Source organism: Taudactylus pleione, unplaced genomic scaffold (genome assembly GCF_031769625.1).
Source record: "Taudactylus pleione unplaced genomic scaffold, aTauple2 ptg000997l, whole genome shotgun sequence".
Classification (NCBI taxonomy): Eukaryota; Metazoa; Chordata; class Amphibia; order Anura; family Myobatrachidae; genus Taudactylus; species Taudactylus pleione.
Genome location: NW_028285398.1, coordinates 704,494 through 720,728, shown reverse-complemented (window position 1 = coordinate 720,728; position 16,235 = coordinate 704,494). Strand labels below are relative to the sequence as shown.

Sequence of the window (16,235 nt, the reverse complement as noted above, 5' to 3'; positions counted from 1 at the left end):
TTTCCCGCCTCTTTCTTTTGGCGCGATCACATGACCGTGACGTAGCCATCTCGCATTTCCCGCCCTCTGCGCTTGGCTCCGCCTTCTTCTTGCCTCTGATTGGCTGCTGCCTTCGCTGTCAAAGCAGTAATTGGTCCGCACTTCCTCCGTTTTGGCGTCACGTGGCCCGGCTGTGATTGGCTGAACGCAGTGAGCACCGCCCCACCGTCTGACAGCTTCCGCACTACATCTCCCAGCATGCCCCGCCGGTGATGCGCCGGTCCCGTGACTCCCCCCGTCTCGCTCCTCCCGGTCTGTGTAAAGATGGCGGATGAGGACGGGATCCACTCCAGCCAGCGAAACGGGGGCGGGGGCCCGATATTCACTGCGGCCGGAGGCCCGCGGGTGGTCCGGATAGTGAAGTCCGAGTCCGGTTACGGCTTTAACGTGCGGGGCCAGGTGAGCGAGGGCGGCCAGCTGCGGAGCATCAACGGCGAGTTATACGCCCCTCTCCAGCATGTCAGCGCCGTGCTGCCCGGGGGAGCCGCCGACCGCGCCGGGATCCGCAAGGGGGACCGCATCCTGGAGGTGTGAGTACCCGCATCCGGGCGTCAGGGGCTCTGGGGGTGTCAGTGACCCTAGACGGGGTGTACATCTGACTGACAGGTTGTCCTGGGGTGTCAGTGACCCTATACGGGGTGTCCCTCTGACTGACAGGGTGTCCTGGGGTTTCTCTCTACCTAACAGGGTGTCCTGGGCTGTCAGTGACCCTATACGGGGTGTCCCTTCTGACTGACAGGGTGTCAGTGACCCTATACGGGGTGTCCTACAGCCTGACCGGGTGTCCTGTGGTGTTTCTCTACCTGACAGGGTGTCCTGGGGTGTCAATGACCCTATACGGGGTGGGTCTCTGCCTGACAGGAATCTGGTGGTATCAGTAACCCTATACGAGGTGTCCTACTGACTGACAGGGTGTCCTGGGGTGTCAGTGACCCTATATGGGGTGTCATCTGCCTGACAGTGTGTTCTGGGGAGTCAGTGACCCTATATGGGGTGTCCTCTGCTTGACAGGGTGTCCTGGGGGGTTAGTGACCCTATATGGGGTGTCCTGGGGTGTCTGTCAGTGACCCTATACGAGGTATCATCTGCCTGACAGGTGGTCCGGGGGTGACTGTCACCCTATACCGGGTGTCCTTCTGCCTGACAGAACTATGTTGTGTTCTGTCACTAGTAAAGGTTGTGATGTCACATAGCTGATCTGTTTATTCCTGATGTAGATGTTGCTGTACATTGCACACTGGGGTGTCAGCGGGTGTATTAATAATACCCTTATCCCTTTATATAACTGTCCAGTCTCCTGCAGTCACTTCACCAGGGACCCCACTGATCTGATATACAAATCACTATATTAGTGTTCACTCTCTGTTTCAGCCTGTACCTGACATGCGTGTTGTATGTATGTATGTATGTATGCGTGTTGTGTTGTCCTATAAATTGTTCTGTGCAGATACCACTTATTCTATGCTGGAACTTTTAGTTCCCCAACAGACAGGCTCTAGCTGCATTGACCTGGTTTCCTCTAACAAGTTGTATAGATTATTAGTGTAGTTGTAATATTAGTATTAATGGCTGTTCTGTTTTGTTGCTGATGTGGTCTATAAATATCACAGGATGTGACCCCCCCCCCCCCCCCCTCTGTACGGGGTCCGGGAACGTCTGGGGCTGCCAGAGTTATTTGGATCATCTCTTTGGGTGTAGTCCCTGTTTCATGCTTCCCCTTCTCCTTGAATCTGTACAATGAAGTTCTCTAATGTGGCAATGCTAATCTGAATTACTCGCTCTATTCATGTCAGTTATTGAGTAACACGGGGACTGTCCAGGGGAGGGGGAGATGGGGAACTGTGAGATGTGTTTTGTAAGACATCCTTGTTGTGGGTTGGGTGACCTCTCGGACGGAGGAAGGAAGTGTTCTGCTGCTACAACAATCTGTCTTTATTCCAGCTCAGTCCTAGAAATCCTGTGGTTGCCTGACTATTACATAGAGCTTGTTCCCAGGTCCCATGATGGACAAGGTTTGGACCTGACACACGCAGTGAGCTTGCTCCTATCGTGTCCTGGATCCTGACCACTACCTGGTCATGAGATCTGTCTGACCGTGTACAGATGTGCCAGCACTAGACCCTAGTCTCTGACTGTCTCTTTTCCATGTCTCCTAATTATACCCCTGTGGTCTATAAAGCCCTCCTAACAACCCCCTGCCCCAGCCCAAGAGTCCACCCCTCTCGTGACTCCACCATCCATCTATATAAACTAGTTCTGACCCGTGTATCTCATGCAGGAATGGAGTGAACGTGGAAGGGGCGACTCACAAGCAGGTGGTAGACCTGATTCGAGCAGGAGAGAAAGAGCTGGTCCTCACCGTCCTGTCTGTACCTCCGCATGAGGCCGAGAACCTGGACCCTAGTGATGACTCCTCGGGGCAGTCTTTCTACGACTATACAGAGAAGCAGGCGGTCCCCATCTCCATCCCCACGTATAAACACGTGGAGCAGAACACGGAGAAGTTTGTGGTGAGACTTCGTATGTGATGTGGGCTGGGAAAACTGCTAGGGCCAGGTGGCCCAAATGTGGGAAACGTTAATATTGCCACCAAATTACTTTCCATTGAGATCAATGGCTGCATGTCTTCTTCTGGCTCCTTCATAGACCCCAACCCGAAATCATTTTATCCACCCTTTCAACTACATTCTAATTTACTCTGTGCACTCTCACAGGTGTATAATGTCTACATGGCCGGGAGGCAGCTTTGCTCCAAACGGTACAGGGAGTTTGCCATCCTGAACCAGAACCTAAAACGGGAATTTGCCAACTTTACTTTTCCCCGACTTCCAGGGAAGTGGCCGTTTTCCTTATCAGAACAGCAGCTGGATGCCCGGCGGAGGGGCTTGGAGGAGTACCTGGAGAAAGGTTTGTGGATCGGAGTACCTGATGGTGGTGTGAGTGGCTATGGATCAAAGCAGAGGGTTTCCTGGAGACCGTTGTGAGTGTTTGGTGGACCAAGATGGTGAACCCGGAGACAGGTGTGATTGGTTAGTGTTTCTTGATGGAGGAGCATCTGGAGACAAGTGAGACTGGTTGGTGAATCAAGATGAAGGAGGACCTGGAGAAGGTGTGAATGTTTGGTGGACCAAAATAGAGAGCTACTGAAATAAAAGGTGGTGCTTAATCGGTGGCTCAGGGTGCTGGGGTACCTGGAGATGGTGTAACTGATTTGGTGGATCATGGTGGAGAGAACGCAGAGACTGTGTGATTGGTGGGTCAAAACTGAGTAGAGCCTGTTAAAAGTTGAGTAGGAGAAGTTGGATTAATACCTCGACATGGGTATTAGTGGTCACTTGCTAAAGTGCCGGAGAAAGGAGTGGTCGGTAGTTAGAGGCAATTGCTAGGATTGAGGTTTTTGGTGGGCACTGAACTTAAATGGGGACACCATAGAGTTTGTGTAAGGATCACAAACCTGATGGTCTGAGGGTAACTAGTTATGGACAACTCCTGTAATGAGTCGCCCTGCACTGATCAACCACACTTCAAGATCCCCTGCACTGTGTCCAGTAGCTATGGTGGACCAAAGTTAGCGCAGTGCCAAATAGATTAAAGACTTAGAAATCATTCTACATAGTGATCTAGGGTTCCCTACTCCTGTACACTGAATGCAGAGCTTGGCACCATGGGTGGGTGTGTAAAACTGGTATAAAGTACGTTCCGTAAGACGGCTGGAGCGTTGGCTGACGGAGATGTGACCTAACCTCTTCTCGTTTCTGCGCAGTCTGTTCCATACGAGTCATCGGCGAGAGTGACATCATGCAGGAGTTCCTATCGGAGTCAGATGAGGTAAGGCCCTAAATTCCCCGCCTCCCAGGCGCCTGGGATGTGACACGGTAACATGTATGTGACGACCCCCACTCTCCGCAGAATTACAATGGGGTGTCTGATGTGGAACTGCGCGTAGCCTTGCCCGACAAGACGACCGCCACCGTTCGGGTGAAGAAGAACAGCACTACAGACCAGGTGTACCAGGTACTGGGTGCTGTCCTAGTAATGTCCCAGGAATGCCCTGTTGTGCCCACTCACTGTGATTTCTCCCACCAGGCCCTTGCTGCCAAGATCGGGATGGATGGAATCACAGCCAATTACTTTGCCTTGTTTGAAGTTATTAATCATTCCTTTGGTATGTACCGGTTACTAGTCCTCGCAGCGTCCAGTTTACTCATCATTAATGTTACCGCTGTCTCCTGCTAATGGTCCTTGTCCCGAATGTGCCCTCGTGTTGCGGGCACCATATGGTCGTCTCTGCATGGAACCCGGTTGTTGCCTACATGATTGGATGCCTCTGCACGGAGCGTACGTCTAGCCGTCTGTGACCTGGTTGTCCTCTTCTCTCTCAGTCAGGAAGTTAGCACCCAACGAGTTCCCCCACAAGCTGTATGTACAGAACTACACCTCCGCCGTTCCCGGCACCTGTCTCACCGTCCGGAAGTGGCTCTTCACCACATCGGAGGAGACTCTGTTGAAGGACAATGACTTGGCAGTCTCCTATTTCTTCCATCAGGTAAGTAGCCATGTGTTCAGGAGGACAGCATGGGGTTCTTTAACATGAAGAAAAATTAATTTCTTAGGTTTTTTTTTTTTCTGATAATACCAGTAGGTGATGGAGTGAGATAAACCCTGTCCATGTTCTCATTCCAGGCAGTGGATGACGTAAAGAGAGGTTATATAAAAGCGGATGACAAAGCCTACCAGCTACAGAAGCTCTGCGAGCAGAGGAAGATGCTGATGGTGAGAACTTTTCATGTTTCCATTATTCAGTCTTCACCTCCTTTTCCTGCCCACTTATTTGTACCATGGGTGTCTGTGCCCTCCTTGCTCAGTAACTGTGCCATGGGTGTCTGTGCCCTCCTCGCTCAGTAACTGTGCCATGGGTGTCTGTCCCCTCCTCGCTCAGTAACTGTGCCATGGGTGTCTGTCCTCTCCTCGCTCAGTAACTGTGCCATGGGTGTCTGTCCTCTCCTCGCTCAATAACTGTGACATGGGTGTCTGTCTTCTCCTCGCTCTCTAGCTGTGCCATGGGTGTCTGTCCTCTCCTCGCTCAGTAACTGTGCCATGGGTGTCTGTCCTCTCCTCGCTCAGTAACTGTGCCATGGGTGTCTGTCCTCTCCTCGCTCTCTAGCTGTGCCATGGGTGTCTGTCCTCTCCTCGCTCAGTAACTGTGCCATGGGTGTCTGTCCTCTCCTCGCTCAGTAACTGAGCCATGGGTGTCTGTCCTCCTTGCTCAATAACTGTGACATGGGTGTCTGTCCTCTCCTCGCTCTCTAGCTGTGCCATGGGTGTCTGTCCCTCTCCTCGCTCTCTAGCTGTGCCATGGGTGTCTGTCCTCTCCTCACTCAGTAACTGTGCCATGGGTGTCTGTCCTCTCCTCGCTCTCTAGCTGTGACATGGGTGTCTGTCCTCTCCTCGCTCTCTAGCTGTGACATGGGTGTCTGTCCTCTCCTTGCTCAGTAACTGTGCCATGGGTGTCTGTCCTTCTCCTTGCTCAGTAACACTGCCATGGGTGTCTGTCCTCCTTGCTCAGTAACTGTGCCATGGGTGTCTGTCCTCTCCTCGCTCTCTAGCTGTGACATGGGTGTCTGTCCCTCTCCTCGCTCTCTAGCTGTGCCATGGGTGTCTGTCCTCTCCTCGCTCAGTAACTGTGCCATGGGTGTCTGTCCTCTCCTCGCTCTCTAGCTGTGCCATGGGTGTCTGTCCTCTCCTCGCTCTCTAGCTGTGACATGGGTGTCTGTCCCTCTCCTCGCTCTCTAGCTGTGACATGGGTGTCTGTCCGCTCCTCGCTCTCTAGCTGTGACATGGGTGTCTGTCCGCTCCTCGCTCTCTAGCTGTGACATGGGTGTCTGTCCGCTCCTCGCTCTCTAGCTGTGACATGGGTGTCTGTCCTCTCCTCGCTCTCTAGCTGTGCCATGGGTGTCTGTCCTCTCCTCGCTCTCTAGCTGTGCCATGGGTGTTAGTCCCTCTCCTCGCTCAGTAACTGTGCCATGGGTGTCTGTCCTCCTTGCTCAGTAACTGTGACATGGGTGTCTGTCCTCTCCTCGCTCTCTAGCTGTGACATGGGTGTCTGTCCTCTCCTCGCTCTCTAGCTGTGACATGGGTGTCTGTCCTCTCCTCGCTCTCTAGCTGTGACATGGGTGTCTGTCCTCTCCTCGCTCTCTAGCTGTGGCATGGGTGTCTGTCCTCTCCTTGCACTCTAGCTGTGACATGGGTGTCTGTCCTCTCCTCGCTCTCTAGCTGTGCCATGGGTGTCTGTCCTCTCCTCGCTCTCTAGCTGTGCCATGGGTGTCTGTCCTCTCCTTGCTCTCTAGCTGTGCCATGGGTGTCTGTCCTCTCCTCGCTCTCTAACTGTGGCATGGGTGTCTGTCCTCTCCTCGCTCTCTAGCTGTGCCATGGGTGTCTGTCCTCTCCTTGCTCAGTAACTGTGCCATGGGTGTCTGTCCTCTCCTTGCTCAGTAACTGTGCCATGGGTGTCTGTCCCTCTCCTCGCTCAGTAACTGTGCCATGGGTGTCTGTCCTCCTTGCTCAGTAACTGTGACATGGGTGTCTGTCCTTTCCTCGCTCTCTAGCTGTGACATGGGTGTCTGTCCTCTCCTCGCTCTCTAGCTGTGACATGGGTGTCTGTCCTCTCCTCGCTCTCTAGCTGTGACATGGGTGTCTGTCCTCTCCTCGCTCTCTAGCTGTGACATGGGTGTCTGTCCTCTCCTCGCTCTCTAGCTGTGACATGGGTGTCTGTCCTCTCCTCGCTCTCTAGCTGTGACATGGGTGTCTGTCCTCTCCTCGCTCTCTAGCTGTGACATGGGTGTCTGTCCTCTCCTCGCTCTCTAGCTGTGACATGGGTGTCTGTCCTCTCCTCGCTCTCTAGCTGTGACATGGGTGTCTGTCCTCTCCTCGCTCTCTAGCTGTGACATGGGTGTCTGTCCTCTCCTCGCTCTCTAGCTGTGACATGGGTGTCTCTCCCTCCTGCATTATATATCTTTCCTTTCTTCCTGTAGTACCTGAACATGTTACGGAGCTGCGAGGGATACAATGAGATAATGTTCCCGCACTGTTCCTGCGATTCCCGTAGGAAGGGACACGTAATTACAGCTATAAGCATAAAGCATTTCAAACTCCTGGCGTGCACGGAGGAGGGGCAGCTGGAGGTGAGCCGTGCGCTAAGTCTGCGACTTGGTGACGCATTTAGCGAGTCCTGTTTTTACCACCCCCCTTTCTCCTAACAGAATCAAGTGATCGCCTTTGAGTGGGATGAGATGCAAAGGTGGGATACAGACGAGGAAGGAATGGCGTTCTGTTTTGAATATGCCCGAGGCGAGAAAAAACCACGATGGGTGAAGATCTTCACTCCTTACGTTAGTATTGGGATCCTAAATCTGGGGGTTAAGTCCGTTATTACAGTGCGCGGTTCCCGGCTTCGGTGTCTGGCTCCCTGGCTGGCGTAGAATGCCCTGCCACATTGGATCGAAGATATATTATATAGATGGTGTGTGTAACTACAGCCTGACAGATATGCACATCTCTGCCAGATTATAGGAAGACGTGGTCTGAGAGCACAGAAGGAAGCCCGGAAGACCGTATTATGTTTAGAAAAATCGCAGGAGGACACATACAAACCAAGTTGTCCTGTGTAGGGTTAAAAACCCCCTCAGGTTAACGTAACTAGCTGTCAGCAGGGCTGTGATGCTTTCAGGTCTGCTCGCCTCTAAGGTACCGGACTTGTGTTAGGTGGGTTCTGTTCTGTCCCAGTTCTGTTTTCCTCAGCGGGCTGCTGGACAATACATGGTTGTGGCCCTGAACTGTGAGTCCGGCTCTGTACGGTTTAATGTTCAGCTGATTGTTTCTTGTAATCCAAGGAGGCAGCAGGTATCTGTTGTGCGCTGTCTAACGTTCTGCCTTATCTCCTGCAGTTTAACTACATGCACGAATGTTTCGAGAGGGTGTTCTGTGAGCTGAAGTGGAGGAAAGAGGTAACTTTGCTATAATTGAGCCAAACCCCCACCAGGGGGTGATCTATCCTGACCGATAACTTTCCCCAATCTCCTTCTGTTTCCTAAGGTGGAAGAGGAAGCCACAGATAAGGACAACAAGAACTGCACTAATGACAGTACGTGCAGCAAGGTAACACATCCCCCAGCTGGTCACCTGCTTCACACCGACTGGGCACTTACCCCAGCAGTGTTCTTCCTGCTCCTTACTGTACTGGGGACTTACCTACAGGGCTTCTTCCTCACTGTACCCATCACTCCCTGCCGGGCTCCTTCCTTTCCGCACTGTATCACTCCCTGCCGGGCTCCTTCCTTTCCTCACTGTACCCGTCACTCCCTACTGGGCTCCTTCCTTTCCGCACTGTATCACTCCCTGCTGGGCTCCTTCCTTTCCTCACTGTACCCGTCACTCCCTACTGGGCTCCTTCCTTTCCGCACTGTATCACTCCCTGCCGGGCTCCTTCCTTTCCTCACTGTACCCATCACTCCCTGCCGGGCTCCTTCCTTTCCTCACTGTACCCGTCACTCCCTGCTGGGCTCCTTCCTTTCCTCACTGTACCCGTCACTCCCTGCCGGGCTCCTTCCTTTCCTCACTGTACCCGTTACTCCCTGCTGGGCTCCTTCCTTTCCTCACTGTACCCGTCACTCCCTGCCGGGCTCCTTCCTTTCCTCACTGTACCCGTCACTCCCTGCCGGGCTCCTTCCTTTCCTCACTGTACCCGTCACTCCCTGCCGGGCTCCTTCCTTTCCTCACTGTACCCGTCACTCCCTGCCGGGCTCCTTCCTTTCCTCACTGTACCCGTCACTCCCTGCCGGGCTCCTTCCTTTCCTCACTGTACCCGTCACTCCCTGCCGGGCTCCTTCCTTTCCTCACTGTACCCGTCACTCCCTGCCGGGCTCCTTCCTTTCCTCACTGTACCCGTCACTCCCTGCCGGGCTCCTTCCTTTCCTCACTGTACCCGTCACTCCCTGCCGGGCTCCTTCCTTTCCTCACTGTACCCGTCACTCCCTGCCGGGCTCCTTCCTTTCCTCACTGTACCCGTCACTCCCTGCCGGGCTCCTTCCTTTCCTCACTGTACCCGTCACTCCCTGCCGGGCTCCTTCCTTTCCTCACTGTACCCGTCACTCCCTGCCGGGCTCCTTCCTTTCCTCACTGTACCCGTCACTCCCTGCCGGGCTCCTTCCTTTCCTCACTGTACCCGTCACTCCCTGCCGGGCTCCTTCCTTTCCTCACTGTACCCGTCACTCCCTGCCGGGCTCCTTCCTAACACCATATCAAGCTCCACACCCTCCACCTTATTTGTCCCTCTTATACCTTGTTTTCCTTTTATTTTATCCCCTTTTATCCCTCCATCCTGTTTCCCTCCTTATCCTCCCATGTTAGTCACTTATCTCCCTTCTCCAGTAATAACTGTATGTAGAGACACTTATCACCCCATGTACATGTTCTAGCGCGTGACTCTCCTCCTGTGTCCTGGTGATAGCAAAAAGAGACGTGTTTTTTTCGCCCCATGTACATTATAGCTTGTGACTCTCCTGCTATGTCCTGGTGATAGCATGCAGAGACACGTATTGCCCCATGTACATGTTATAGCGTGAGACTCTCCTCCTGTGTCCTGGTAATAGCATGCAGAGACGCGTTTCACCCCATGTACATGTTATAGCGTGTGACTCTCCTCCTGTGTCCACAGAACATCTTTCAGATTGTACGGCTGCAGCACAAGGATACTAGCACCTAGCGGCAGTGTCCCCGGCATCCCTGGATCAGAACCGCGTCCCCTCTTCGCTCGGTGGAGCCCAGTCACCACTCAGCAACATCTCATCATCATGAAGATAGACTGAACTGTTTAACCTCTTCAGCCTGGGCTCCGGGTGTTTTGTACAGCATTGCAGGGGTTAATCATTCCACACCAAGCATTAGCTCTGTCACCAGGAACCATTTCAGTGTCATTCAAACATCTCCTGAGCGACTCAGACGTCTGATATGATCAGTCCCGCGATTGCTTCGTAGTTTGCCTCCCCCCCCCCCCCCCATATCCCTCCAGTTCTGTGTCCTCTCCCTCCCCCCCCCCCCCCCCTTAATCTGTGCGTTCCTGCATGTGTAATCCCCCCTCCTTCTAACACTACTACCTGGCCGACACTCCAGCCTCAGTCGCTGCTCCTCACTGGCTTCCGTTCTGCCCCCCTCTCTCCCTGAATGAGCGCAGTGGGCGGAGCAGCGGTGGTATTACGTGATTGTACACTCTGCATCATTTCAGGTCCCCAGTCCAGACTTTCTACCATTTCCCGTGGGTCAGGGGCCCAGTTACTACATTTGCACGCCCACCTGTATATATACAAGACCTCTTTCTACTTTTCATATCGATCCTGTATCTGATGAGCAAGTTTCGGAAATTGCTGCTGTGCGCACGGCTGCCTGTCCCCGCACCCCGTTCTCCTCCTCTTCCCAGGATGAGGTGACCGGCCTAAGTGCACTCTCTCCTGGCGTCAGTATTTGCAGCCAAGCTCCGTTTTTGTAGGAAATTTGCGACTTCTCGAGGGCACCTCCTGTCACCAACCAGCTGTCCTGGCATCTCCTTCAGCGTTATAGCAACGTTCCATTTCACAGTCCCTGCTGTGGAGGTGAGGGGAACACGACGAGGCAATGCCATGATTATTGGCCATATGAAGTGCTGTCTTTTATAGAATTGTCTCCTATGTGCCAAACAGATGCTGATGTAGCTCCTGGTGTAGTTACTCTCACCTGCTTGTAACCGTATGGCCTAGGGGCAACTCGGTGTAAAATGGGCAGACTATATTCTACGCAACCATGCCTGGTGTCTCTCTGAGCTCTGTACAGATTGGGTGGCCGGAGAGCACGGATGATTTTCGACACTACAGAACTGGTCAATAGTCAATTGGGTCAACTAACGATGACTCTTCGTGGTAGCTACATGTATAAAGACCTTTAGTGTCCCGCTCTAGCCCAACCCACACTTCCAGGTCTTTTTGCGAATGTCTGCTCTTCAACTTCACGGCTGTCACGTTGAGTTTGACATTCGTCTCGGGAGCTCAGAAAATGAAGATCGGAGCATCTGAACCGTTCCAAGAAGAGGTCCGTGCATCCGGTCATCAGTTTGGGCATTGCCTCTCTCTCCGACAAGAATCTTCCATTGGTGACCTCCACACCGACATTACAGCAATAACCTGAACGTTGCCTACGGAATCCAGCCCGTTAGCCTGTGGCGCTGTGAGCAGGACTGTTCTAGAACACTCGCCCTCCCCCCAGCTAAGTTCCACAACCCCCTAGTGTGTGTGTGCTTTTTTTTTTTTTTTTTTAATATTATTATTTATTTTTTGAGAAAACTAACCATTATTAGGTTACCGGCAGCATCTGTTTTGTTTGCGATTTAAACAATGTGAAAAGGTGGAAGAGAGAGAAGACCCCGCTCATCAGTGTTTTAACTTCATGTTCCGGAGCTTAACCACTCTAATGTCGTTCAGTAAGAGTCACCTTAGTGTAATTAATTGTAACATATTCTTTTAAATAAATCAATTTATTGATGAGATGACTGGTGCGTCTTGTCACTGACTTATCGGCTTTGAGAACTTGTATAGGAACTGCGCCCGTCTCCCTTATGTGCACCCGGCGACCACATTTTTGGGTATAACGTAGCAAAACCCATCGGCAATGGATGGACGAGAGGGGGTCGGGTGGGTATATGTGTCCCCTCCTGTATGAAGAAATGTGATCATCTAGGTGGGTGCTCAGCTGGTGCGATGTGACCACGCGGATCTATACGTGGCGAGATCTAGGTCGCTTTACATGCTGAAAAAGGTCAAATGTTACTGCACAATATAATTCCGTTGTGTGTAAAAAAAAAAAAAAAGATAAAATGCAACTAAATAGTGGCCTGTCTGTGTGCAGTATGTGATGTGTACAGTGAGTCCAGATCATATACTAAATAGTGGCCTGTCGGTGTGCAGTATGTGGTGTGTACAGAGTCTGGCTCATATAATAAATAGTGGCCTGTCGGTGAGCAGTATGTGATGCGTACAGAGAAATAGTGGCCTGTCTGTGTGCAGTATGTGGTGTGTACAGAGTCCGGCTCATATAATAAATAGTGGCCTGTCTGTGTGCAGTATGTGATGCGTACAGAGAGTCTGGCTCATATACTAAATAGTGGCCTGTCGGTGTGCAGTATGTGATGCGTACAGAGAGTCCGGCTCATATACTAAATAGTGGCCTGTCGGTGTGCAGTATGTGATGTGTACAGTGAGTCCGGCTCATATACTATAAATAGTGGCCTGTCGGTGTGCAGTATGTGATGCGTACAGAGAGTCTGGCTCATATACTATAAATAGTGGCCTGTCGGTGTGCAGTATGTGATGCGTACAGAGAGTCCGGTTCATATACTAAATAGTGGCCTGTCGGTGTGCAGTGTGTGATGTGTACAGGGAGTCCGGCTCATATACTAAATAGTGGCCTGTCCGTGTGCAATTTGTGATGTGTACAGAAAAATAGTGGCCTGTCGGTGTGCAGTATGTGATATGTACAGAGAGTCCGGCTCATAAACTAAATAGTGGCCTGTCGGTGTGCAGTATGTGATGTGTACAGAGAGTCCGGCTCATATACTAAATAGTGGCCTGTCGGTGAGCAGTATGTGATGCGTACAGAGAGTCCGGCTCATATACTAAATAGTGGCCTATCAGTGTGCAGTATGTGATGTGTACAGAGAGTCCGGCTCATATACTAAATAGTGGCCTGTCGGTGTGCAGTATGTGATGCGTACAGAGAGTCCGGCTCATATACTAAATAGTGGCCTGTCTGTGTGCAGTATGTGATGCGTACAGAGAGTCCGGCTCATATACTAAATAGTGGCCTGTCGGTGTGCAGTATGTGGTGTGTACAGAGAGTCTGGCTCATATATTAAATAGTGGCCTGTCGGTGTGTGGTGTGTACAGAGTCCGGCTCATATACTAAATAGTGGCCTGTCGGTGTGCAGTATGTGATATGTTCAGTGAGTCCGGCTCATATACTATAAATAGTGGCCTGTCGGTGTGCAGTATGTGATGCGTACAGAGAGTCCGGCTCATATACTAAATAGTGGCCTGTCGGTGTGCAGTATGTGATGCGTACAGAGAGTCTGGCTCATATACTAAATAGTGGCCTGTCGGTGTGCAGTATGTGATGCGTACAGAGAAATAGTGGCCTGTCGGTGTGCAGTGTGTGATGTGTACAGAGAGTCTGGCTCATATACTAAATAGTGGCCTGTCGGTGAGCAGTATGTGATGCGTACAGAGAAATAGTGGCCTGTCTGTGTGCAGTATGTGATGTGTACAGAGAGTCCGGCTCATATACTAAATAGTGGCCTGTCGGTGTGCAGTATGTGGTGTGTACAGAGAGTCCGGCTCATATATTAAATAGTGGCCTGTCGGTGTGTGGTGTGTACAGAGTCCGGCTCATAAACTAAATAGTGGCCTGTCGGTGTGCAGTATGTGATGTGTACAGAGAGTCTGGCTCATATACTAAATAGTGGCCTGTCAGTGTGCAGTATGTGATGTGTACAGAGAGTCCGGCTCATATACTAAATAGTGGCCTGTCGGTGAGCAGTATGTGATGCGTACAGAGAAATAGTGGCCTGTCGGTGTGCAGTGTGTGATGCGTACAGAGAGTCTGGCTCATATACTAAATAGTGGCCTGTCGGTGTGCAGTGTGTGATGTGTACAGAGAGTTCGGCTCATATACAAAATAGTGGCCTGTCGGTGTGCAGTATGTGATGTGTACAGAGAGTCCGGCTCATATACTAAATAGTGGCCTGTCTGTGTGCAGTATGTGATGTGTACAGAGAGTCCGGCTTATATACTAAATAGTGGCCTGTCTGTGTGCAGTATGTGATGTGTACAGTGAGTCCGGCTCATATACTAAATAGTGGCCTGTCGGTGTGCAGTATGTGATGTGTACAGAGAGTCCGGCTCATATACTAAATAGTGGCCTGTCGGTGTGCAGTGTGTGATGTGTACAGAGAGTCCGGCTCATATACTAAATAGTGGCCTGTCTGTGTGCAGTATGTGATGTGTACAGAGAGTCTGGCTTATATACTAAATAGTGGCCTGTCTGTGTGCAGTATGTGATGTGTACAGTGAGTCCGGCTCATATACTAAATAGTGGCCTGTCGGTGTGCAGTATGTGATGTGTACAGAGAGTCCGGCTCATATACTAAATAGTGGCCTGTCGGTGTGCAGTGTGTGATGTGTACAGAGAGTCTGGCTCATATACTAAATAGTGGCCTGTCTGTGTGCAGTAGGTGATATGTACAGAGAGTCTGGCTCATATACTAAATAGTGGCCTGTCGGTGTGCAGTGTGTGATATGTACAGAGAGTCTGGCTCATATACTAAATAGTGGCCTGTCGGTGTGCAGTAGGTGATATGTACAGAGAGTCTGGCTCATATACTAAATAGTGGCCTGTCGGTGTGCAGTGTGTGATATGTACAGAGAGTCTGGCTCATATACTAAATAGTGGCCTGTCGGTGTGCAGTAGGTGATATGTACAGAGAGTCTGGCTCATATACTAAATAGTGGCCTGTTGGTGTGCAGTAGGTGATATGTACAGAGAGTCTGGCTCATATACTAAATAATGGCCTGTCCGTGTGCAGTATGTGATGTGTAAAGAGAGTCCGGCTCATACAGTCCTGGTCAACATTACTGACGCCCCTGACTTATAAGTGCATCGTGTACAAAATCTGATTTAAAAAGGGACGTAGTGACACAGCTTTGGTCTATAGACTCAACAATTTGAAAAACCAATAGGAGGGAAAGCTATAAAAATGGATTGATTGCCAAATTGCACAATTATTGGCACCCTTGGCCAATTCAGATCAATTTAAATAAGAGCTAGATCAGACTCAAGTGTGATACATTAGAAATGAGTCACCTGTGATAAATTGTCAGTCGCGTGACTTGAATTAACCAATGAATGATAGCCGTAATGTTTAAAAAAGGACAACTTTTCGTTCCCTGTTGCTCACAATGGTAAAGATGAGAGAGCATTGGGAAGTGCTATTATCAACAAATGCAAGACTTCTAAATGGTACAAGGTCATCTCCAAAGCTCTAGGGATCCCTGTCTCACCAGTGCACAATGTTAGTAAGACGTTTGCTTCTCATAGAACTCTGAAGGACGTGGGTGAAAGAGGAAACTTGATGAGAGACGTCTTTAAAAGTTGGTAAGAACAGTGGAAAAAAACGCCCAAATGATGGTGGCCTGGTACTAACTCCTACCATACCCCACACACTAAGCAAAGAGGGGGTTTATGGGTGAATGCCACAGCCTCCCACACCGCTGAATATAGACCTAAAAAGGAACAACTGATATTTACCAAAATGTACCTAGCTAAAACACAATCCTGGACAGACGAAACCAAATTAAAACTCTTTGGCAATGCAGGCCAGGGACTTGGTTATAGGTGACAAAAAGAAGCTTTTAAGGAGAATAACCCTACCTACCGTTACCCATGGTGGTGGATTCATACTGTTGTGGGGACTGCCTCTGGTACTGGAGGCCTTTCCTGGATTTAAGGAATCATGAAACCGAAGGCTTACTAAGGCATTTGGGAGGTAAATCTGTTACCCAGTGTAAGAAAACTAGGTTTGGGTGGAAGATCAGGAGTCCTCCAGCATGATAAGGACCCAGCATTCATATACAAAAGCACAAAAGAAAAATAGACGGTTATTAAGCTGTCCAGCAACGAGTCCCAGTCCTGATCCTGAGAACTGAAATCAGCCAATGGGAAAAGGAATCCTGCAAACATTCAGGAACTTCAGCCACCTGCAATGGAAGAGTGGGAGACACTGCCAGCAGACTGGTGCGAGACGCTTATAGATCGCTACAAGAAATGATTGGAGTCCGTCGTCGTTGCCTTTGATGTGCAAACAAATGGTAAGGAAGGTGCCGTCATTACTGTCCAGGTTTATTTAGTCTTTTACTACATGTAAGTTGAAAATATATATAATTTTTTTTTTTTTGGCTCTTTCATCTGATAACAATTTTCTGGTGATACGAAGTTGGGACATTTCCATTCATTTCAGAGGATCTTGTAAAAGTTGTACTTAAAGGGTTCCAATAATGTTGACTAATGTTGATTGTATAGAATCTCCCATTCTTCCCTGCAGACATAACTCACCTAAAACGTAC

At 50.4% G+C, this 16,235-nt stretch overlaps 1 protein-coding gene across 2 annotated transcripts; it reads left to right on the top strand.

Annotated features, from left to right (window-relative positions):
- The first annotated feature begins 166 nt into the window (after positions 1 to 166).
- Positions 167 to 11,611, top strand: SNX27 (sorting nexin 27). 2 transcript variants are annotated; one of them, XM_088461010.1, is made up of 13 exons: positions 167 to 569; positions 2,318 to 2,549; positions 2,754 to 2,946; positions 3,803 to 3,867; positions 3,949 to 4,053; positions 4,126 to 4,204; positions 4,422 to 4,585; positions 4,723 to 4,812; positions 7,071 to 7,220; positions 7,299 to 7,427; positions 7,983 to 8,042; positions 8,131 to 8,179; positions 9,752 to 11,611. In XM_088461010.1, the coding sequence occupies exons 1-13, from the start codon at positions 304 to 306 to the stop codon at positions 9,790 to 9,792; spliced, it is 1,623 nt and encodes a 540-aa protein (XP_088317136.1). In that variant the 5' UTR covers positions 167 to 303; the 3' UTR covers positions 9,793 to 11,611. The 2 variants fall into 2 exon arrangements, with proteins under 2 accessions (XP_088317136.1, XP_088317135.1); XM_088461009.1 differs by having other exon boundaries at positions 168 to 569; positions 8,131 to 8,193.
- The last annotated feature ends 4,624 nt before the right edge of the window (positions 11,612 to 16,235 follow it).

Excerpts from the sequence above, each read along its gene's own strand:
- SNX27 (XM_088461009.1), top strand. The coding sequence starts at position 304 with ATGGCGGATGAGGACGGGATCCACTCCAGCCAGCGAAACGGGGGCGGG. Across the intron at positions 2,550-2,753 it reads AGAACACGGAGAAGTTTGTG|GTGTATAATGTCTACATGGC; the intron begins GTGAGACTTCGT and ends GCACTCTCACAG. Across the intron at positions 7,428-7,982 it reads TGAAGATCTTCACTCCTTAC|TTTAACTACATGCACGAATG; the intron begins GTTAGTATTGGG and ends TATCTCCTGCAG.